Source organism: Morone saxatilis, unplaced genomic scaffold (assembly GCF_004916995.1).
Source record: "Morone saxatilis isolate NCDOM2014 unplaced genomic scaffold, NCSU_SB_2.0 Contig17, whole genome shotgun sequence".
Lineage (NCBI taxonomy): Eukaryota > Metazoa > Chordata > Actinopteri > Moronidae > Morone > Morone saxatilis.
This window is the reverse complement of record NW_023339729.1, coordinates 9,920,344-9,942,937: the sequence shown is the minus strand read 5'-3', so window position 1 is coordinate 9,942,937 and position 22,594 is coordinate 9,920,344. Positions and strand designations below refer to the sequence as shown.

Here is a 22,594-nt window from a genome sequence, read left to right as displayed (position 1 = left end):
ATAATAATAATAATATTAATAATAAAAATAAAAATAATAATTATTCACACATAATAAAATAAATGCATAGACATTTTCATGCTCACAAAATGGAAAGGAAGAAGTTCAACAGAATTGAATAGAAAAAACGATGTATTATTATGCTGCCTTAAATGTTCTGTCTAAATCCCCAATAGAAGTGGTACCAATTAATTGGGACAGTAAGATCATGTCATTAGTCAGAGTTGAGTGGACAGGGATGGATGGATAATAAGAGGGCAAGGGGGTATTACCATCTGGATATGTTTTTATCTGTTATTTAGATAGCCTGCTGTGTTTGTGTGACAGAGAGAGAAAGAGAGAGACAGAGAGAGAGAAAGAGAGAGACAAAGCCTGGCCCAGTGTCCTCGTGTAGGATGAATTCATTTGGTCCTTTCCTTGATTCTCGTAGTCAGCTAAAGCGATTTTAAGGGGAGATTAAGTATGGCTCTTACAACCAGACTGTTAGCAGGAACGTTTAAACCCACAGCCATGCCTCAGGCTGTGTGCTAACAGCTTCATAGCTGTTTAGTGTCTGTTTGTGTGCACGTATGTCCATAGTAAAAACAAGACATTTTGTTAAGAAGAGTAAAAGCTGTGCTGAGGAACTCTGCTGAGTCGTGAGGTCTGAGTGGATGTTTGATGATGTCAGGTTCCTACAAGTAAGGTGGCATCTTTCCATGGAGGCAGCGGAAAAGTCAGGAAAAAAATGTTTATTTCCATACGTGTCTCTGCATGAATCAACATAGTCATGTTTTCCCCTTTTGATAGACAATTTTCACAGCAGGCATTTTAAATTGTCATAGCAGGAAAAGTGTTACTTATTAACAATGGCTCTGTTCCTAGTAAGTCATGGCAGGTCGACAGTGAGCAGTACGCACAATACCAGAAGCAGTTAGATGAATCCAGCCATCATTGATTTTTGTATTAACATGTGTGCTTTTCCAAATACAACAGTATTCTTCCATTATAAGGGCCTGTTGAGTATGCATGTCTGTCTTTTCTTCCAGTGGCCGTTGATGGACCATCCCTATGAAGAAACTGTGTTACAATGGGACAGAGTACCTCGGAACAAGAGGTCCAAAGAGACACCCCGGAGGTTGGTTCACTGTATTTATTTGCATAATGATAAAGCACCTGGAGTAAAGCAATAAAACTCATGTTTATAAGTACAGTAAATGCAGCCCTGCAACAGGGGTTTGCCATCTGAAGTGTTCAGAACTGACAGATTAAACGGCCACAATCACAGGTCATAATATTCACATAATGAAGCAACCTTCCTCAAGTCATTTGGGGATTTTGAGCTTCCCTTTGAAATAAAGGTTTTGCAATCTTTGTCTCTATTCCTGTTAGCTTGCCAGGCTAATGCAGTGCTCTCTCTTTTTTTCCCAGCAAAACACTTCTTCTCTTACTTTGAAAATAACTTAACCAAACCCAGACCTTTGCCCAAAGCTGTACACAACAAAGTGTCTTGAACTCAACCCAAAACCCCAGTACATTGTCCAGACCTGTCAGACTCGGTTTTGGTAACAGATCTTTACACGAGAAAGACTTTCTCTGAGTAAGGATTCTGAGAAGGAACTTAACAATAAATATAAATAACTTAAAGGTTGAGACGCACCATATTAAATGTTTTTCTGACATGTCTGAACTATCTTTTCCTCTGTCATGTGAGGACACATGACAGTGTCATCATGTGCATAGCAACATGTGGGACATTGTTTACCACACTCCTACTAGTATTGTACACGCTGCACACTTTTCTAGTTACACTTTCAGTTTGTGGGACTTGTCAATTTACTGGAGCTGTAAACTGGACACACGTGTACACTTTACACGCTTAAACCATGATTTCCAAACTCCATTACGCCTACTTGAAGCCTCCAGCTAACGTTTATTTCTGTAAGCACATGCTGCCTTTGCACTCACCCCTCTGTCAGCCCCACTGTCAATATTCCCAGTGTCCAGCTAAGGCCTTTTACTGCCAAATAACCCTTAGCTCCTCACACACTAATCAATAACCACTGATAACAGACATGTAGTCTCATTGGCTGTCAGCCAGAACACTAAAACGTATTACTCTTGCTCCTACAATATTGTATCTGATGGCTAGCTAACCAAACAAACACACACACACACATACACACACACAATAAAACAAGCAAGCTTATCTTGGCCACAGGATCTTTCCACTCCCTGTACGAGCTTTTTGATGATAAGTGTTAAGCTTGATGTTACTGAACTAAAGTGGTAAAAGTCTCTTTAATCAAGCCAAAAAGAAGAGCTGCTCTGCTTTCTATGAGCATTCTTCCTCTGGTTAGCTGCTCGTTTTTGACAAAGACAATGTATATATGCCCATGGCTTTTTAAAACCAAGTAATAATTAGCTTTTTGTCTTCCTCTACCTCAACCAGTGCAGCTCTATCTTTATATTATATCGTGTTGTGAACATATGGGCCTTGTCTGTCTGTAGAGAAACTACATTCCCGCATGGCAGCAGGAGACCATATTGTTGCCTATTCAAAGCCAGACTGTACTGCTCCAACCACTAGAGTAAGTTAGGAATTAGCGAAGTTCAGGGGCTGATATTGAGCACAGGTTATCTTGACAGTGACCCACAGTGACTGTGGCCTCCAGGTCACTCAGAGCCTGATGGGATTCTTTTGTGAACATTTGCTGTTATTATTTTCTGCCCCTTGTAGGGTTATCTTCATTTCCTGCATCTATTTAGCAAAACAAGCATATCTTTACCACAAGAACAGTAATCTGCAGTTACAGTTTTTTTTTAGACACATTTATAGAAAATCTTCACTCACCTGGGCTGTACTCTGTGCTGTTGCCCTTTACAGTGTATCACTTTGAAGCCTGTGAACCCAACAACTTCACATCTGGAATCCTCAGTCCGTACATGTGGAGCAGAGCAATGCCGATCTGAGTAGTGCTCATTGTTATTAATAGAATGAAAAGTAAAAGTGAAGACTAATGAGAAGTGTGGAGAAGGTCAGATAAGATGTTACATCTTTATCCCCTTTTCCTCTCGGTTCCCTGGCACTGATAGCCAGACATTCCTGCCTCCGGGGCAAATCCCTTATTCCCACATTCCATTACACTTCAGTGAAAGTGGAGCCTCCAGGCCCAGACTCACACAGTGTTTCAATATCAATATACTGTAGAAAGTAGCAGCCAGCAGGTATGCTACCAAACAACGAGCACGCTGCCCGGAGAGGTTTTGGTAGTTTGTTGTGTTAATAATTGGCCTGTTATTTCTCTGTTGCATTAGGACGGGTTTAATAATATCAAGACATTTGTGGAGGAGGAACTACAGACGAGTCTAGTGAGTTTCATTTAGATTTTTTGTCCTCGTACACTAGCATACATATGTTTCAATATCAATATACTGTAGAAAGTAGCAGCCAGCAGGTATGCTACCAAACCACTAGCATGCTGCCCGGAGAGGTTTTGGTATTTGTTGTGTTAAAATAATTGGCCTGTTATTTCTCTGTTGCATTAGGACGGGTTTAATAATATCAAGACATTTGTGAGGAACTACAGACGAGTATGGTGAGTTTCATTGAGATATTTTGTCCTCGTACACTAGCATTCATGTTTCAGCATAGGAAGAAAAGTCAGACAATACATTTTGCTAACAAAATAACATTTAGAAAATGCAATGTAGATGAAATAATTAAGTTATAAAACATTAAAACATGCAAGTAAATAACTTTATTCCTGCAGCGTTTATACGCCATTACATTGTATCATTATGCAACCTCTGACCTTGTACACAGACCAACTCTCTTCCTATTTTTGTTCTTTTGTTCTTCTCTTCAGATGGTGGGGATGGTGATTGGTGCGGGCATCGCCATAGTCCTCATCGCCATCCTCATCTTCTTCATCTTGCGGAGGATCCAGCTTCGAAGTCAGTAACTACTAATGGCTAGATCTCTATCTCACCCACCAATGCACTGAGAATTTGTCTGTATTTCTATGGTAATTTGTCATTTCTAATATTTCACAGACTTAGAAGCTCAAGAGGCACCCAAATATCGCTTTCGCAAGAGGGACAAAGTCATGTTCTACGGGCGAAAGATCATGCGCAAAGTGAGTGTGTGGCTGACCAAATATGATAATCCTTCAACAGCCAGTATGCAAATCAGTGTTGTAGTTATCAATGCTCTGACTTACAGTGAGTCACATGCCCTTCCTCTGTTTCTCAACAGGTCTCACAGTCTACCTCTTCCCTGGTGGGTACGTCCTCTTCCTCTCGGCCACGCTTAAAGAAGAAGCAGAAGATGCTCAACATTGCCAAAAAGTACACCAGAAAGCTCACTCTCACCAACAATGAAACCTTTATTACTGTCACGACCAGTTCACTGTTAGTGGTTCACACTCTTCTACCATCTCTTCATCTCACCCCACTGTCCTCCTGTCTTTCTGCCGAGCAGGATCCTGCGCTTTAAGAAGGAAGTGCCCACCCTGCAGGCCAAGGAGCCCCCTCCATCAGTGCTGGAGGCAGACCTCACCGAGTTTGATGTAGCCAACTCCCACCTCCCCTCTGAGGTGCTCTACATGCTCAAAAATGTCCGGTAGGTCGGCCTTCTTTGTCATGTCTGTGTAATTGTGTTAGTCTTATAAAGGCCCAAACATGGCCGTATACTACAGAGATTTGAACTCCTGTGAAACACAACCATTGCTCCTACAGACATGTCTTTGAGATGTGTGGTTCTGTTGTGAAGCAGTTGCCTAGAAAACTGTTTTTAAAAATACCCTGCAATTGTAAATATATAAACCCAGGACTCTCTAAATACGTGCTATGGGTTAGTATTATTTCTAAAGCTACTAGGAAAGTTGGGCAAACTAGACTATAATGCACACATACAATACAATATGAGATGAGTTAATTTAATTTATGTCAAGTATGAAGACAAAGAATATACTATTATACTGTGTCTTCCAATAATGTGGCCACAGGTTAAATAAATAACACGTTTTTAGGGAGTCCCATACAAACGCAGACAGATTCACACCTGTACACAGCGGTTTGCATGTGTCTACAAATGTCTTAACCTCTGTGTTGCTCTTCACTGCAGTGTGCTGGGTCACTTTGAGAAGCCCCTGTTTCTGGAGCTGTGTAAACACATGGTGTTTGTGCAATTCCAACAAGGGGAGTATGTCTTCAGGCCGGGCCAGCCTGACAGCAGCATCTATGTGGTTCAGGATGGAAAACTAGAACTGTGCCTTACTGGAGCGGTATGCAAGTTTCTGTGTGCATGCATGTCAAAATGTAACAGTTGTTTCTGTATTCAGGGATTTTATGATCTAAAGTGCTCGGCAGTAAAAACTTGCACAAAGGAGCAAATCTACTAAAAGGCTCAACCATGGGACTCCTGGCTTTCATAGCACATTAGCATGTATTAGTATTTGACTTAGATAATCCTATTAGGGAACTAGTAGGAGAATATTAGCAAAGGTTGCTCGCCTAATGACTATACTAATAAGTATCCTACAGCCAGTCTCAATTTTTCAAGGGGGGGGGGGGTTGTTTTATACTAAAAGAGATTTTAGTCCAGTGTCAAACTGAGTGAAGCTACTCAAGTTCTTAGATAAATATATGAACACAAGTTGCTTGTTGTGTACACTCATATACACATTGTACTGTCTGTCTTCCAGGATGGCAAAGAAAGTGTGGTGAAGGAGGTTTACCCAGGAGACAGTGTACACAGCCTCCTCAGCATCCTGGATGTTATCACAGTAGGTCACACCCACTTCTTGCTCCACTCACACAAATCTGCACAGACAAGGGCGTTAGGTCACTCCTGTAAACACATACACATAATGTACACATTCCTGAATGAGATGCAATCTTATATATATTGTTAGTGTGTCAGACCCCACCCACTTTCTTACTCCTCACATCTGACTCACCCTACCTTCTCCACTGGCACACATTGATCTTTAGTTGTAATCCAGTGGAAATTAAATCCTTTATAGAGCAGGATGGAATTGATATGATGTCAATATCTGAATGAAGAGGGTTCAAATGATAACCATAAAGATTAAAATTTTGTAGAACAACAGTTATCTAGAAGACGCAACCTTCAACAACAGAGTTTCTTAAAATATGAACATTTTGTGAAGTATTCTGTGGGATCTTTGTGTCCAGGGCCACCAGAAGCCTTACAGAACGGTGTCAGCACGGGCTGCAGAAGTTTCCACTGTTCTCCGTTTACCTGTAGAAGCCTTCCTCTCTATATTTGAGAAGTACCCCGAGAGCCTGGTGCGGGTAGTACAGGTGAGATTTATTTATTCATCCTCAGACTGTACAGTTTTATGAATGTATGCACTCACAAGACTAGGTCATCTGCCAGTTTGCACATGATATGCCAAATGACTCACTTCCTGTTGTATCTGTTAAGATTATCATGGTTCGTCTTCAAAGAGTAACAGTCCTCGCCCTGCACAACTATCTGGGGCTCACCAATGAGCTCTTCAGCCATGTGAGTTCATCACACAACACACACACACACAGTGCACCAGACAGTCCAGTGTGGTTTGGCATTTATCAGGAATTCTGCATCATTTGCCCAGTCAACATACTGTTTTTTATTATGATATGGGTCACTACATGGTTGTGTTTCTTTTTCCACTTGACACACACATACACTCACAAATGAACACATGCATCATACCACTCGCACTTGTCCTATAGGAAATGCAGCCCACGCGTCTGCCACCTCCGTCTCCCCACCCCACTCGCACCAGTCCCATCCGCCATGGCAAGCGTTTCGGCAGCCTGACAGTGACTGAGGAGCAACGGGAAGCTGCCATTAAGGGTGAAGCGACAGGTAGGGAGAAAGTACAGCCAAAAGTCTGTGAAATACAGCTAAAGTCACTCTGAGTAAATGAATTATATATTTATTGGTTTCTATTTTGACTCTCCATTTTCCTCCAGTTTTGTGTTTGGTTGCTTGTTAAATGCTGCATCTGTGGTTGATTGCATGTACAGGCGGGGAACAAGGGAAGGATGGATCAACAGTGCCAACTCTTAGCAGGACCATCTCCATGCCTGTGGACATTGCTGGTGAGGGACTTCTCTCCTGTTAAGAGAGATCATATTTTCTTAATGTTCTTTAGTTTAACTAATAAACAGGGTATGTTTTAACTGTACAATGTGCTACTCTGAGAAAGGACTTGCAAAGAAACATTGCTGAGGAAAAGTTCTAGAGTTGAAAGATGGTTTGTTGAATTATCCAACGTGGCACCACAAAAGGTGTGTGTCCTAAAACCACCCCACAGCTCTTCTGACATCATACCCGTCTAGTCCGTGGGCATGTTCATACCAGTCACGTTGAAAGCATTTTATTCAAGCCATGAACTCCTTAAGTTTACTTCTTTTGGACATGTATGAACAGTTATTACCCTCACTGTAGCTTAGCTCAACTAATGTTGAGACTTGATAGCCATGAGTGAAGTCATGCTTGAAAAGCCTGGCATGACAGAATGAAGTGAAAGCAAATTGCAGTCTTGCTGCACACTTTTACTCACTAATGCCTTTATGACAATAGAGGCAGACAGGTCCATGATGTAAAACTTGGATGAAGTTACAGAGATTGATTTCTTTTGAGCCTGTAAAACTTTCAGAATCTCTCTAGAAGGTAAACTGTCAAATAAAAAAGGTTTGAGTTATCTGTTTTAATAAACGTTGTATTCCTACTCTTGTTTACTCAAAGAAATGTGAAACGGGTGTGAGGTTTATAGGATTATTGCCCGCCTGACTTGAAGAAATATGTTTTTAATCCTTTCATCCTCACAGTATATTTGCTTTTAGATGGATTTTATTTTGGTTAAAAACTGCTGTGGACAGATTGATTACGATTATTTAAACATGCTACACTTAGCTTTTTGTGTTGTTTGGACTATTAAGATATTTGTTCTGTTCAAACATGATAATCACCAGTATATAACTGCAAGTAAGATATATTATATTTATCACCTCACAAAATCAGAATGTGGATTAAAGACTGAACACTGTACACTTTGTCTGTGCAGGTATACAGAAAAGTCTGCGATCAGACTTTGACATGGCATATGAAAGGGGACGGATATCTGTCTCTGCAGAGGACGGCAACACTCCTCCTACTTTTTCTCGGGTCAGTACGTTGCAGACTCTTGGGACACAAATGAGATAAGGTTGACTTAACTGATCTCTAAAATTGGGTAATGGCAGCCACAGTGGTGTTTGAGAACAAAGACTGAAGGATTGCTACAAGGCATGAATAACAATAATAACAAGTAATCCTGTATATAAAGTAACCCAAATATTTAAAAGGAAGTGTCTCTCTTAAGCTACGAAAATGTTTGTTTTTCTTGACAACTTTCGATGAATTGTTACTGGAAATGGTTATCTATCAATAATGTTATCCTGTGGTCAAAGATGAACATGTTTCGTAACAATATTTGTATGTTAATTGTTTTGATTCTTACTGTTTAGGATATTGTCTGACACCAATGAGATTGTTTTTAACATCAGGAAGTCTTCTTTTAGATTGAGCCTCATCACACATTTAAACATTTTTGTGTGTCATTACAGTCTATATCCCAGGACCAGCGGGAGAGGAAGGTGACAGTAGATGAGGTTCCTTCAGGGATCTATCTGTATCCAGAGGAAGAATCAGGAGTGGATAATATTTTCACACCTGTATCCAGTCGATCCAGTGCTGCTCTGTTTGAGGAAGCTCAGAAAGAGATCCTCAAACTCATGCGGATTGAGGTTTTTTTTTTTTTTTTTTGTCTGTTTATACGTCAAAATGGTGTTATCAAATGTGTTTCCTGCTGAAGCACTCAAACTACTGCAAGTAAAGCAGGATCTAAACATGCTGTTAGTGCAGTGTTCTTCCAATCATGCTGTATACTGTAGGACTGTATTAAGAAATAATAATAGGCTCATTGCATTATTCTTTTTTTTTGCATGGATGAGCACATTGTTGCAAATAACCCTGGAGCGTCTGCTGTCAGATTATGATGTTAAAAGGGGGTCAGTCAGTAGAGGAGCAGGGCCCAGTCTATAGATGAGGGGAGGGAGGGCTTCACTGTTAAGATACAGTCTCTCAAATGCTGAGACATGAGATGTTTTGTAACATATAAGAGAAAAAATGGGAACGGGAAATATGCATGCTAAAAAAGCTTAAAAAACACGTGGCAAACCCAAGTTCAACAGAACTGGATGCTAGTAACTACTAGCATCCAGTTAGCCCAAGACTAAATCTGGTACAAAGTTGTATACATGTGTTAGATGCAGTATGTCGTAAACTCTCAGTGTGCCTCAATATTGCTACACCTAATATTTCAACACATTATGTTGGTGTAACTAGATCAAAGCATGATAGATAAAATGAATGTTGCAAAATCGTCTGCAGCTTGAAGAAAGTAGTATGAAGACATTTCATCCACATTTTTCCTTCATGTTGACTCACTCTTTCATCACTGCTTGACTTTTTGTCTGTCTTTCTTCCTAAATCCAGGACCCATCCTTGTTAGATGGGAGAGTGACTCTGCACCATGCGAAAGCTGGAGCTGTCTTAGCCAGGCAGGGAGACCAGGTACACACTCCCTTTAGCTGTATACTGCCCTACAGTGGGAGAGGGCAGTAACTACAGAGGCAGTAATGCTGAGTAAACAAGGGTTTAAAACTCTGCCATTGGATTATCTTTACGGAGAGATGGGTATCTACAAATAAAAGTGGTTCTTTCAGTTTTCTTGTCTATTTTAAGAAAATAAACTTTGTCATTCATTTTGAGTTCATAGCTTTAGGTAGGTAGGTGTCTGTCCATATTATTACTAATTCATTGAAATCAATATAATAACTTGGTTTAACAACCACACCAGATCCAGTAGAGTCAAAGCTGACATGGCAGCTCCTAAACTAGTCGCGGCTAGGAGTTTGTCTGTCTTTTTATCTATCATGATTGGATTTTACTAATTACTAATTACTCATTTTAGTTAAGTGGAATAAATACCTGTATTACCAAGATGTCAGTTCATCAACAACAGCTTGGGAGCAATCAATAAGTAAATTTAGTTGTGGCTTCATCCAGCCGTAGCTAATTCACCACGGGGCTATTTTGGAGTGCGACAGTGAGTTCTACAGCCCAAAATGCAATTATAGTGCTTTGGTTTGGTTTTTAGCTCCGTTTTGTAGTTACTGAAAAATGTAAGACCTGTTTTCATGGAAAATAATACATTTCTGTTTTGCCTTTCTAGTGCAGTATAGTGTAGTAGTATCAATTACAGTAATCAAATATAGTAAATACAGTAGCTGTATCACTGCAACAACAATTTGAATGTGTCATGACAATACAGCAAAGTTATTTTTATCGTCGCTTGTTTCTGTTTTCTCTGTCTTCCTCCTTTCACTTCTTTAGGACGTGAGTCTGCACTTTGTCCTGTCTGGTTGTCTGCATGTCTACCAGCGGATGATTAACAAGCAGGAGGCTGTCTGCTTGTTTGTGACCCACCAAGGGGAGATGGTGGGTCAGCTTGCAGTACTCACTGGAGAGCCCCTCATCTTCACCATCAAGGCCATCCGAGACTGTACTTACCTCAAGATCTCAAAGTCGAATTTCTACGAGTGAGTCTATCATCTTTAATGTGGACAAACACGTATTCATAAAAGTTTTTCAGTCCACTTTCAGCAGGTATACAGAGGAGTCTAACATTATGTATGTGCTCTTATTAATGGAGAAACAATGTCTCATGTGTTCTACAATGCAATTACACAGTCTTTGAAGTTTGAATTTCAAATTGAAGCGTTCTATACAGACTTACTGTTCTTCCATAAATGCTGGAACCATTTAGTTTTGCTATAAAACATCCACTTACAAACATTATAAATTATGTATAGCCAGTATTTCTCAAGCCTGTGCCTGTTTCTGTGCTGTATGCTGCCCCCTGCAGGATCATGAGGGAGCAGCCCAGTGTGGTACTGAGTGCTGCACACACGGTAGCCATCCGCATGTCCCCTTTTGTCAGGCAGATGGACTTTGCTATCGACTGGATGGCTGTTGAGGCTGGTAGAGCCCTCTACAGGTATTCTACTTCAGCATTTTCTTGAATAAACATACAAACAAACATTTAGTTTCTTTTTGCAAACTGTAGTCATTATCCTGTGTTAACACCACATCCTTGTTTGTGTACTTGTTGTACTCATTTATAGTTTATTTGTATTTGTTTCTTTCTCTTCACATCCACAGACAGGACGATCAGTCAGATTGCACCTACATCGTTCTGAATGGACGTCTGCGTTCAGTCATCCGCAAGGCGAATGGCAAGAAAGAGCTAATTGGGGAATACGGCAGAGGAGACCTCATCGGAGTGGTGAGAGCAAGGCTCTTTTCTCCTAAGTCATATTGTGCAAAGGCTTGAAAAATTAAATATGGAGCAGAAAATGGCTATTATGTTCATGACTTGATGAGCTGCTATTTGTGTGTTTTTGTTTCAAATTGCAGTATGGGTGGATTTGACCACATTAGGACAATATTAATAAGATGTATTTTTTTATACTCGATTAGTAGTTGAAATGTACTATTAGATTTTTGCACCATTTTGACTGAAATGACAAGTCAAATCATAATGAAATTAAATCAGTTATTTATCATTACTATTAACTTGCTATAATTATGTTTTGTAGTTCTGAAACATCTCATGGTCTTTCTTTAGGTGGAGGCCTTGACCAGACAGCCAAGAGCCACCACCGTCCACGCTGTGAGAGACACAGAGCTGGTCAAACTGCCCGAGGGAACGCTCAACAACATCAAAAGACGGTATCCCCAGGTCAGTGACTTCATCTTGATCTGATTGTGCTTGTTTGTACAGATGAAATGGCACTGATGCTTGATCTCTGTTTAGGTGGTGACGAGGTTGATCCACTTGTTAGGCCAGAAGATTCTGGGGAACCTGCAGCATGGTCGTGGGCCTTTCTCAGGTAAGGTGATGTTAAGGAGCATTTTCATTCTTTGTTAGTCCAGCTTGATGCATTTAACATATAATATACTCAAATTAAAACTGGGATCCTGTCTTCCAGGTTCAGCCCTGAGTCTGCCCAGTATGGCAACCAGTGCTGATGTCACCAACCCCGCCAGCAACCTCTCCACTGTCGCTGTCCTGCCTGTGTGTGATGAGGTGCCAATCAACGCGTTCAACCTGGAGCTCAGCCATGCCCTCAGTGCCATCGGTAGGCCAACAAATCCTACATTGGTCCACAACAGTCATTTTTTTTTTAAATCTGGGATTGCTCCTAGTTCCTGGTATACATTACTGCATTACATGGTACTAAGCTAAATGCCTCTGTTTGACACTTGCAGGACCCACTTTGCTATTAACCAGTGACATGATCAGAGAGCGACTGGGTGCTTCTGCTTTGGACAGGTCAGTGTGACAATCACAAAAAGTCTTATCAAGCATCATCACAAAAGTTGTAATATTTTTTATATATATATATATATATTAATATATTTAATGGATAACTGATATTATATTTTATCTCTTTTTGCTCATTTAAGTTTGTTTTGTATTCTTCTATAAACTTCATCCTTCACCTATAATCTTGACCAGCTTTTATTCTTGCCCTGTCTCATTCCTTAGGCCTTTTTCCCACCAACTCTGTATGTGGAAATGACAATAAACAAACTTGAACTTTACATTTCTCTCCATCCCTGTCGGTGTCTGTTTCTATTAATTAAAACTGTTGCATATCCTCATTCCTGCTTTTCTCCTGTATCCATCAGTATCCATGAGTACCGCCTCTCTGGCTGGCTGGCCCAGCAGGAGGACATCAATCGGATTGTCCTGTACCAGACTGACAACAGCATGACCCCGTGGACTCAGCGCTGCATCCGCCAGGCTGACTGCATCCTCATCGTTGGCCTGGGGGACCAGGAGCCCACCCTGGGAGAGGTATGTGTGTGTGTGTTTGTCTAGGAGGGAAAGGGGGAGACAAAAAACCATAAAATGCAAATAAGTACATTTACTCTCTATTGTTTCCCTCCTCTCCTCTTCCCCTCCAGTTGGAGCAGATGCTAGAGAACACAGCAGTTCGGGCTCTAAAGCAGCTGGTCCTTCTGCACAAAGAGGATGGGCCAGGCCCCTCCAGGACAGTCGAGTGGCTCAATATGCGTAGCTGGTGCTCCGGGCATCTGCACCTCAAGTGTCCCCGCAGGGTCTTCTCCAGACGCAGCCAGAGCAAACTAGTACGACGCAAACTTTACTGTCATATTTAACAGTTTTTTGATTAAATTGTTATTCTTTAGTATACTACATACATACAGTACTATGGTATGCTATGCTAGCTAGAATCAGGTGACCTTGTCAAGTGGACAGTGAAAGTGATCAGGCACTCCTACATAACTGTAAACTAAGAATGAAGTCATGAAGCAGTGGTCTGATAGATCAGTGGAAATTCAACATGAAATGTGCAAGAACACTGGTCTAGTGTTGCTAAATATTAATTTGAAAGTTGATGCTTTTATTGTATTTTCACGTGTATCTTCTATGTTTGTGCAGAGGGAGGTATACGAGAAGGTGTTTGAGAAAACGGCAGACAGGCACAGTGATTTCTCTCGGCTGGCCCGAGTCCTGACAGGGAACAGCATCGCCCTGGTGCTGGGAGGAGGTGGAGCCAGGTGAGCAGGGCTGAGCCTCAACTATCAGTACAGACATGTAGAGAGCAGTTTGTGTCTTACAAGTCTAAGTGTTTTCTAACATTAACAATGGAGTCTATCCATTAATGGTAATATTACGTAACATCAGAAATACACCAAAGTTTTATCACAGAAATCTCTATCCATTTCCTCTATTTTGAAACTTCAGTAATTTGAACTAAACATTTTTTATACCAAAGCAGCATCTCAAGTCATTTATTTGCCACTCTTGTGACACATTAAGTCATCTAGTGTACCTGACTGTTTGTTGTCCTTCCTGCAGAGGCTGCTCTCATGTGGGTGTGATCAAAGCTATGGAGGAAGCGGGGATTCCTATTGACATAGTGGGAGGGACCTCAATCGGCTCATTCATTGGTGCACTGTATGCTGAGGAGAGGAGTGCCGTCAGAACCAAACAGAGAGCCAGAGAGTGGTCCAAGGTGCAGCACACATCTATGTCCATTATTCAGTCCTTTTTGTCTTGTCATTTTTTTAACTTAAAATAAAACCAGTTTCATGTTTTCATTAACTTCTTTCAATGTATTAAAAGTGGAATGTCTAGTAACTAATAAGACACAAAAACCAATAGACTTAACGTCAAGTTTCTCTGTATTTTATTGTTCAACAGGCAATGAACTCCGTATTTAAAACAGTCCTGGATCTCACCTATCCCATCACCTCGATGTTCTCGGGTTCTGCCTTCAACACCAGCATCTATAAAGTGTTCCAGGACAAACAAGCTGAGGTGAGGGATTGTGGTATGAAATCACTGCTTCACTGCAGTATGGCCTGCCACAAGAAGAGGGTCATGTTTTTGAATCAGTCACTGGGAAAATAATAAGGTTTATGGCACTAAAATACTTTCTGTGTCCCCAGGACCTGTGGCTGCCATACTTCAACGTCACCACTGACATCACAGCCTCAGCCATGCGTGTTCACCAGGATGGTAAGTGACAGCTGAGCTGACTGCAGGGGCCTCTCTATCATATTACTGTTGTGGTTGGCTAAAATTTTTTAAAGCTTTGGACAAGCTCAAGACAGTACCTTTGTACATTATAGTACATTTTAGTACATTATTTGACAGCAATAGATGAGCACACATAAATTGAAACGCACTTACAGAAACCTCCCAAGTAAAGGGCATGAGTAATTGCTCTCAACATTTAACACGACTCAATCAATAATACTGCTCTGAATGACAGAGAACTAATGTGTGAAATTGACATTGTTATCAATTTGTTTTTCGAAAGTAATTAAACAGTGAGCAATGCCTGCAGCAGTATAGTACCCAAGTGAATGTATTGACACGTTGCACGCACTCAATTTCAGAAGTGACTGTAGGCACTGTAGCATTTTTTATTCTTTACACATCGAGTCTATAAATATTGTACTCTTAGGCATAACTTGGGGCGATACACAAAGACTTACCTGGATGATCTATCATCTAGAGTGACTGGAACTGCATGCCCTCAGAATTATGGTTTAAAACAGGTATACTCCAAACTAAATTGAAGCTACTGTGTTTTGAAACTGCTTTTGTGAACATCGCTTTGAGCAAATGCCAGTATAGTTCCAACAACTCTAGGTGTGTCCGTTTAAACAAATGTCCACGTCAGCTGGAGGATCTTCCGAGACTTGTTGCGAGTTAACTATTTTAAGTAAATGTGTTAAAACTTTAATGGATATAATCCTAAAACACGAGGCTCAGAGAAAACTAAAAACTAAAAACTGAAGCAATTTACAACCCATTATGGATGAATTACAAACAAGAGTATGTGAGGGAGTGATGAAATGACCAAACAGGCCAGCCTGTCTACATTACAGCCATCAAAACCAAATGCATTGCATGCATTTAAGTCACAAAGCCTCTATTTTGCCTTTACAAATATGCTAGTTTTAATCTGGTTTGGAGTAAGGGCTTAGGAGGTCTTTTCACTAAAAATGTACAAAATAAAACACTGCAGATGTGTATATGCTTGTGTCTGTATTTGCTGATATAAAGGCAAATGTGTTCTGTTTGACTTGCATAATAAATGCACCATCACTAACATTAGCTAAAGTAGATTTAGCCTGAAAGGACCGCCCAACCAAAAACACACTCAAATCCAGTGAGACATTTTCTGTGCCGTGTAACTTTTAAGCAGAATCCCTGTAATGCTAGCTTGTAATTGACAGTATTGTGCATCAAATAAGGGCATTGCTAGTTTTACTGTAAATGTAATGTTTAGTTTGTAATTACACACATTATTTCACACTGATTACTGGATTTGAGGGGTTTGCAGGCCTGAGTCCTGCAGGGAAACGCTGAATGCTTATGTTTGCCTCTTTGCATGTGTATGAACTAACTGCTGGAGCAAAGCCTTTCCTCTCTCTCTGTCTCATCTTGTTCCCATCATCTCCCTCTCTTAAAAGAAAGTTTCTTCCTTTTTCATCTCTTTATTTCCTTCTTTTCTGATTTCTGTTTGTCTTTATTTTCTTTTCTGTCTCTTACACTCCTCTTCATCCTTCTTAACTTCTTCATTTTCATATGCTAAATTGAAAAAGCTGCAGCTTTTTTATCATTTCTTGTCCATCACATTTGTGTCTAAAACCCCCACATTATGCCTTTTATATAAATGCAGTCATCCCTTACATCAGGTCTTTCTACACATAGAGACATCACAGAGCTGCCACTCTGTAGGTTACGCCTTAGAGAAAATAACCTGTGTAGTCACAGACTACAAAACGCCCCTCCCATGTCCATGTCAACATGTAGGATCCAGAACACTCAACCTTGCCTTTCCCTCCTTGCTCCTTAATGACATCCCATGTTGCTTTTCTCACTCCTTTACCTCAATTCTGTGCTTTTCTGTAGTTTTCTTTGGTGTGCTTTTGTCAAACATCGCTAGGGTGGAGCCATTTTGAATATCACTTGGAGTAATTGTACGACATTTTGATGGATGTAAGGTAGAGAGTATCATGTGTTTGCATGACATCCTTTGGTTTTATTCAGTGAGAAAAAACTACAAAGACTGATATCTGATATCTGAGAAAACTAAACACAAATTGCAGGATTTAGTTGTACGCCCAGTAACGTTTATAAAGTGAATGGTGGGCTCTATACCTCTCTTTCTGTCCCTCTGTCCTTCTTCGTCGTCTTTCTTCCTCTCTCACAGTAATTTTCTATTATTTCACTCTCTGCTTGTCTTTCTTCCACCTTGCTTGTCAGACCAGTCATCTAACAACGCTAATACAATTTTTTTAATATGTTTAATAAACATATCAAACAAACTTTACATCACTGTTTTTAGGTTGTAAAGCTAATTTACATACATCTGGTGTTATTCATCCGACATATTTGTTTTCATTTATATCACGTACTGGATTTAATGATACACCTCAATTGTGTTGTTTGGAGCACAGTCATAAATTTTTAGTGTGTTTATATTTTGCTTTTCTGTAATAATTCTGAACAAAGTTTATTATACTTCCTCAATTAGCCTTCAAATATTTAAATTAATTGGCTGTCCTGGAGTATATATTTTTTTTCGAAATTTTGCCTCATACTAGAATTTACTGTATTTGGTTAGAAACCTTAGCGATGAGTAAATTATTTTGTTGAAATTGTATTCCCCTTCCTCTCTGTCTTGCTCCTGGCAGCTTCCTGCACTCTTCTTCTCTATGTTGCGAGCATCTCTCTCTCTCTCTCTCTGTACTCTCTCCATCTTTCTCTTTTTCCATCTGTAACGTGGAGTCCGGTCCATATTTGATGTGTTCCTCCTTCTCCATCTCCATTTCCCCGACAGGTTGCGTCTGGCGCTATGTTAGAGCCAGCGCCTCCTACACCCCCTATTTACCTCCCCTGTGCGACCCCAAGGATGGCCACTTGCTTGTGGATGGTTGCTATGTTAACAATGTGCCAGGTCAGATTTTAAACACCCGCTCACCTCCTCCCCCATTCCTAAGACAACAGTCAACCAATCGGCTACCCTCCTCCTCTTTCTTGTCCTCTCCCTCCCACTCATAACTAACCCCACTGGGACCAGGTGGACATTGGGGGCCCATGGTTTGGAAGGAAAGACTAAATCCAATATATATCTTAGGATTGATCGAATCAGTGCCTCATCTTTCACTGAATAACGGCCATTATAACATTATGTCCAATTGGCTTTTTGTTTCACACATACTACACACTTTGTCCAGTTGGCTTGGCTATAAACCCTGACTTTAACTTTTTTATTAGATGTAAGGTTTTGCCCACGCATGTCCGGGCATCTCATAGAGAGATGCATGATGGTCTGGCTTCTTCTGGCCACCTATATTTGCTAAAATGTTCCCTTCTTTATATCTATAAAGTTGTGGATGTGGCTTGTAAAAACTCTTCATGCACCACTGTCCTTGCTTATTTTCATATATTTTTTTAGTAAAACGCAGTTACTCACTTGCAGGTATACTCAGCTTGGCCAATGTAAATCAAACTTGACTGGTTTGGATTTAGCTGGATTTTCAGTGTGAGATCCGGTACAGGGACCAGACAGTACTTTGCGTTTTGATCAAAGGAAAGCCGCCTTACTGGAGATAGTGAAGGGCTGCACCATGTCAACATCACATCTGTCTGTTGTTGTTGTGGATCATTGTGCGTTTCGGTGAGCTTAAATGTGTCTGTCCTTTGGACTGAACTGCAGCTTGTTTCCCACGACGAGGTCCTATTGAAATTGCTTCTGTTTCATTTCAATCACATCTACCTACAGGAACATGTTCAGTCTCTCCTACACAGCACCTGTCCTCTCTCCCCTGGCTTTGCTTGCTTCTATGTGCATGCCAGTGTTGAGCCAATCTATATATTTCTCATGGATATATATTGATGGCATGTATTACCTTTTTTATTTTTCTATTTCTTTTGAATTATTCAAGAATATGTGTTCTGGATCCTGCTGTTGTCCATTGTAGGTCCTGTACAAACTGAATAAAGCCATTAAGTTACAATACATTTAGAGTAAACAAGTGGAAAAAGGTGATAGTAACTCCACTAAAGTCAGATTTTAAGATAATTCTGCCTCAGCATCCACACATACCCCACGCACAGTTGCACCCCTCGCTTTTTGTCTGCGGTGCTCCTTATCCTTCCAACCCATGCAGCACCCGGCCTGCTCCTGCCCCCTGCTGGCGCTAAGCTGGACTGCAAGACCGGGCAGGCTGGGTGCGTCCCTGCCATGTTCACGGTGAAGGATCTCCAAATATTGTCACAACATCTGCCGCTGCTCCCTCTTTGACATGTAGACAATTAAAGCAGGTCCATTTCAATATTTTCAACTTCTTCTACTCAGGCTATCATGATTGGTTTCAGCTTAAATATACAGTATCTGTGGTTTTTTCAGGAACTTCAAAGTAGCAAATTCATATGATCACATGCCATAAAGCGATGTTGTTGGGACAGAGTTTGGAGGTTCAAACAGCCTTGGCGCTCTGTGATGGTTGCCATTTACTTTTTTACCTTAAGCACAAGTCACACAGGGTCTCTGTGCAAGGTAATGAGGTTTTCAGTGGTGTACAACAGAGTCTAAGGTGGGCAGAACCACAGTCCTATCCTTTGTAGGGATTGGCTACCCTTCTTTGTCCAACCTCTCTCTGGTGTTTGGACTGCGGTCTGCATCGACACTAACCTGAAACGTATAGCAAACATTATTGAGCTGTTATCCCCCCCTTCCTCCTCCCTCCTTCCCTCCCTGGTGTGTCAGGCTCTCTGTGGCGCTATGTGCGAGCGAGCATGACCCTCTCGGGTTATCTGCCGCCTCTCTGCGACCCCAAAGATGGCAACTTGCTAATGGATGGTGGCTACATCAACAACCTGCCAGGCAAGTAGAGGTGGTACTCCTCACCCTTCCCCCAACCCCGCCAATACACCATCCTCAAATTCCTGTCCCCAAGAGGAAGGGGGTGGTGGAGTGAGGGACAGGGATGATTATTATGAGGGGTTTTAATCAAGTTGTATAAAGGCTGGGTAAGTAAATCAACATGGGCTTGTCTTAATTCTGATGGGGGGAAGTCAGGTGGTGGTAGCGTGCTGAGTTTTCCCCATCTGAATAAATCTGAGCTGGTTCAGACAATCAAAAAGGACAAATTTAGTCTTAATCAGCCACATTAACAAAAGGTAAAAACCAAACTCTCTCTATCAGACCTTGAATTATTCTGTATTACCAAATGGGGAAAAAGTCAGCACTTGTATTAAGGACGAATTCAAGTGTTAATAATGACAAAACAAATACCGCATTGAGTAGGGGGAATGTGGTATTTCTCTGTCAAACAGCCTGGTGTCACAAAGGTGTAGAATTAGAAATGGGAGGCGGGATTACCACTAGTATGAAATTTGGAAAAAAAAAAAGTTAGATTGACATTAAAACTGTAGCATGATTTGCAATTTGATTTTTTTTATGCCATAAGACACCGGTCTGCTTTGACATAGTATTCTGGTTCCCTTCATGTCTCAATGAGCACTTTTCTGTAGGGCTGGGCAATATTTCAATATTATTGTGATTGACTTTCAGCACAATCATACCGTGTTGAAATGATCATAGCATGTTATCATTATGTTGTTAACAAAACAAAAGTAGTCATTGAAGTTTTACACGTATGAGGAGTTAAGCCTCATGTAACACGAAATTGATAACAGAAGATATCTTTCTTCATATTGTGATAATGATTGTAACCATATCACCCAGCCCTACAGTTTTTGTTCAGTAATTGCTTCATTTTTCAACCAGAGGAAAAATGAGTGTGTAGAAAGGCGAGGAACTGTTTTTTGTCTGCGAACCATTGAATACATCCCCATTACCAGACCTCTTACTGAGGCAAGATTCAAGTAAGACATAAGCTGTTTTTAGCTTTCATGATGGTGCGCAGATGAAAACCCTCCAGAGTCTGTGTCTGTAAAGTTTTGATTAAGAATGTGCTCCGTACTGTTGAAACAACTATATTTCACAAAGATCTAGACTGAGCTTTTGTAATTCTCTACTTTGTATGGGAATTGTGTCCCATTATCTCCCAAGTGATACTCATTCTTGAGGTTTGTGAAATATGGTGCTTTATGGGCCCAAAGATTGATCCAACCCAAAGGGAACCTAGTAAAATCATAATCCTTTATTTCTGACTTTTGTTAGTCTGTCTTCTCCCTGAAGAGTTTATGCTCCGTCAGCAGCATTTATAGTTGTTCTTGGCGCACTGGGTCAGTACTTTGGGCCTGTGGGATGTCGTCCTGTTTCTGTGTTTGAATAGGCTCATACCACAAAAATGTTCACTTCCCCAATGCTCTTTTTAACACTAGTGAGTCAATGAGAAAGATCATGACCTCATGAGCTGAGGCCCTGTGCTCGTTGGCCAGGAGAGTATACATTTTTATTTTTATTATTCTAAAATTGCAGTGTTTTCTGTCACAAAACTGATTTTGTGGTGTAAGTCTGTTTGAACATTGTGGTTCCTAAAGTGAAGGTTTTAAGAAACCGATATCATCCTGAAACAAGCTTAATAACACACGATTCATTGTCTTACCGTCTCTGCTTCTGGATTTTCTCGTGCGGTGTTTGTATGTCTGTGCTCTTGTGTGTGAATGCTGGTGTACACGTTACACGTCCAACAGCGGACATTGCAAGGAACATGGGCGCCAGAACAGTCATTGCCATCGACGTGGGTAGCCAAGATGAGACTGACCTCTGTAACTATGGCGACAGCCTGTCCGGCTGGTGGTTGCTGTGGAAACGGATCAATCCCTGGGCAGAGAAAGTAAAGGTACAGTAGGGGCTAGCGGCACAAGGAACTGGTAACTGTTTGTGACTCAGCATTTTAAAATATAGAATATATATATCGGTGATTTCTGGTAGCATTCTCACACCGGCCTCTTGTACAGGTGCCGGACATGGCAGAAATCCAGTCTCGGCTGGCCTATGTGTCTTGTGTGCGGCAGTTGGAGTTGGTGAAGAAGAGCGCCTACTGCGAGTACATCAGACCACCCATCGACCGCTTCAAGACCATGGACTTTGGCAAGTTTGACGAGATCTATGTGAGTTACTTCATGAATATTACCTGGTATTATGTATTTGAGGATCAGAATTTGCTAATTATTGTGATACTTTTTCTGATTTGAATTACAATAAGCACAGAGAGTCATTATTGCCTCTGTTTCATGCTAGTTGTATTAATAGTGTTAACTGCATTGCTTCATTCTGCAAAGACATTGTTGCTACTATTTGTTTGGAAGGTCACGGCCATGTTCAGACAGACATTAGCTCTACATAAAAAGACGCAGTCCCCTCATTGATTTCAGTGAGGTCACTGCGTTGACGGCAAATAAAAGACAGAATTGAAACATGCAAGCGCACCTTCCTGATAGATTACTTGGTAACGTCAATGCATACTACTGTTAACATCATGATCATCCAGATGGAGGGTTAAAAAATTCACGTAAGCGATGCAAATCTGTTACACAGACTGATCTGTTCAAATACAATTGGCAGGAAAGACTGTATAGATAAGTTACACTACACATGTTAAAATCCCACTAGCTGCACATTTTAAAATGAATGTGATGTTACGAAATAACTTAGAAAATACATCATAATCAGTTCAGAGTTACAATGAATTTCTTCAAAATGTGTCTACTTACCTTAAAGTTTCTGTTTCTATTCAAACTACCTCAGGATGTGGGCTTCCAGCACGGCAAGTTGGTGTTTACTGGCTGGGCCCGCGGTGACATCATTGAGAATATGCTGAAGGACCACCGCTCAGCCGACTACAACAACAGCAAGAGAACTGATGTAAGAAGAGAACACGTGCCATAATTATATGTAATATGGTTGACATGTAACTCCATACACATGTTCACCATCAAAGTTATTACGTCAGTATATAACA

At 40.8% G+C, this 22,594-nt stretch overlaps 1 protein-coding gene across 4 annotated transcripts in view; it reads left to right on the top strand.

Annotated features, from left to right (window-relative positions):
- Positions 1-22,594, top strand: part of pnpla6 (patatin-like phospholipase domain containing 6) — a 29,272-nt gene that overhangs the window by 3,696 nt on the left and 2,982 nt on the right. For 2 of the 4 annotated variants that reach the window (XM_035659545.1, XM_035659543.1), the window contains exons 2-34: positions 1,029-1,117; positions 3,298-3,351; positions 3,529-3,578; positions 3,849-3,936; positions 4,036-4,118; positions 4,238-4,329; positions 4,463-4,603; positions 5,108-5,267; positions 5,688-5,768; positions 6,181-6,309; positions 6,434-6,514; positions 6,727-6,862; positions 7,024-7,098; positions 8,067-8,167; positions 8,608-8,787; positions 9,539-9,616; positions 10,439-10,644; positions 10,971-11,102; positions 11,267-11,390; positions 11,733-11,846; positions 11,922-11,997; positions 12,097-12,246; positions 12,377-12,440; positions 12,800-12,968; positions 13,079-13,261; positions 13,575-13,693; positions 13,995-14,151; positions 14,340-14,456; positions 14,588-14,657; positions 19,429-19,545; positions 21,324-21,472; positions 21,591-21,743; positions 22,381-22,497. In XM_035659545.1, coding sequence (XP_035515438.1) covers positions 3,576-3,578; positions 3,849-3,936; positions 4,036-4,118; positions 4,238-4,329; positions 4,463-4,603; positions 5,108-5,267; positions 5,688-5,768; positions 6,181-6,309; positions 6,434-6,514; positions 6,727-6,862; positions 7,024-7,098; positions 8,067-8,167; positions 8,608-8,787; positions 9,539-9,616; positions 10,439-10,644; positions 10,971-11,102; positions 11,267-11,390; positions 11,733-11,846; positions 11,922-11,997; positions 12,097-12,246; positions 12,377-12,440; positions 12,800-12,968; positions 13,079-13,261; positions 13,575-13,693; positions 13,995-14,151; positions 14,340-14,456; positions 14,588-14,657; positions 19,429-19,545; positions 21,324-21,472; positions 21,591-21,743; positions 22,381-22,497 — 3,645 coding nt within the window. In that variant the 5' untranslated portion in view covers positions 1,029-1,117; positions 3,298-3,351; positions 3,529-3,575. Of the gene's footprint in view, positions 1-1,028; positions 1,118-3,297; positions 3,352-3,528; positions 3,579-3,848; positions 3,937-4,035; positions 4,119-4,237; positions 4,330-4,462; positions 4,604-5,107; positions 5,268-5,687; positions 5,769-6,180; positions 6,310-6,433; positions 6,515-6,726; positions 6,863-7,023; positions 7,099-8,066; positions 8,168-8,607; positions 8,788-9,538; positions 9,617-10,438; positions 10,645-10,970; positions 11,103-11,266; positions 11,391-11,732; positions 11,847-11,921; positions 11,998-12,096; positions 12,247-12,376; positions 12,441-12,799; positions 12,969-13,078; positions 13,262-13,574; positions 13,694-13,994; positions 14,152-14,339; positions 14,457-14,587; positions 14,658-17,496; positions 17,614-19,428; positions 19,546-21,323; positions 21,473-21,590; positions 21,744-22,380; positions 22,498-22,594 lie in introns of all 4 variants that reach the window. The other 2 variants (XM_035659544.1, XM_035659547.1) reach the window with 2 other exon arrangements.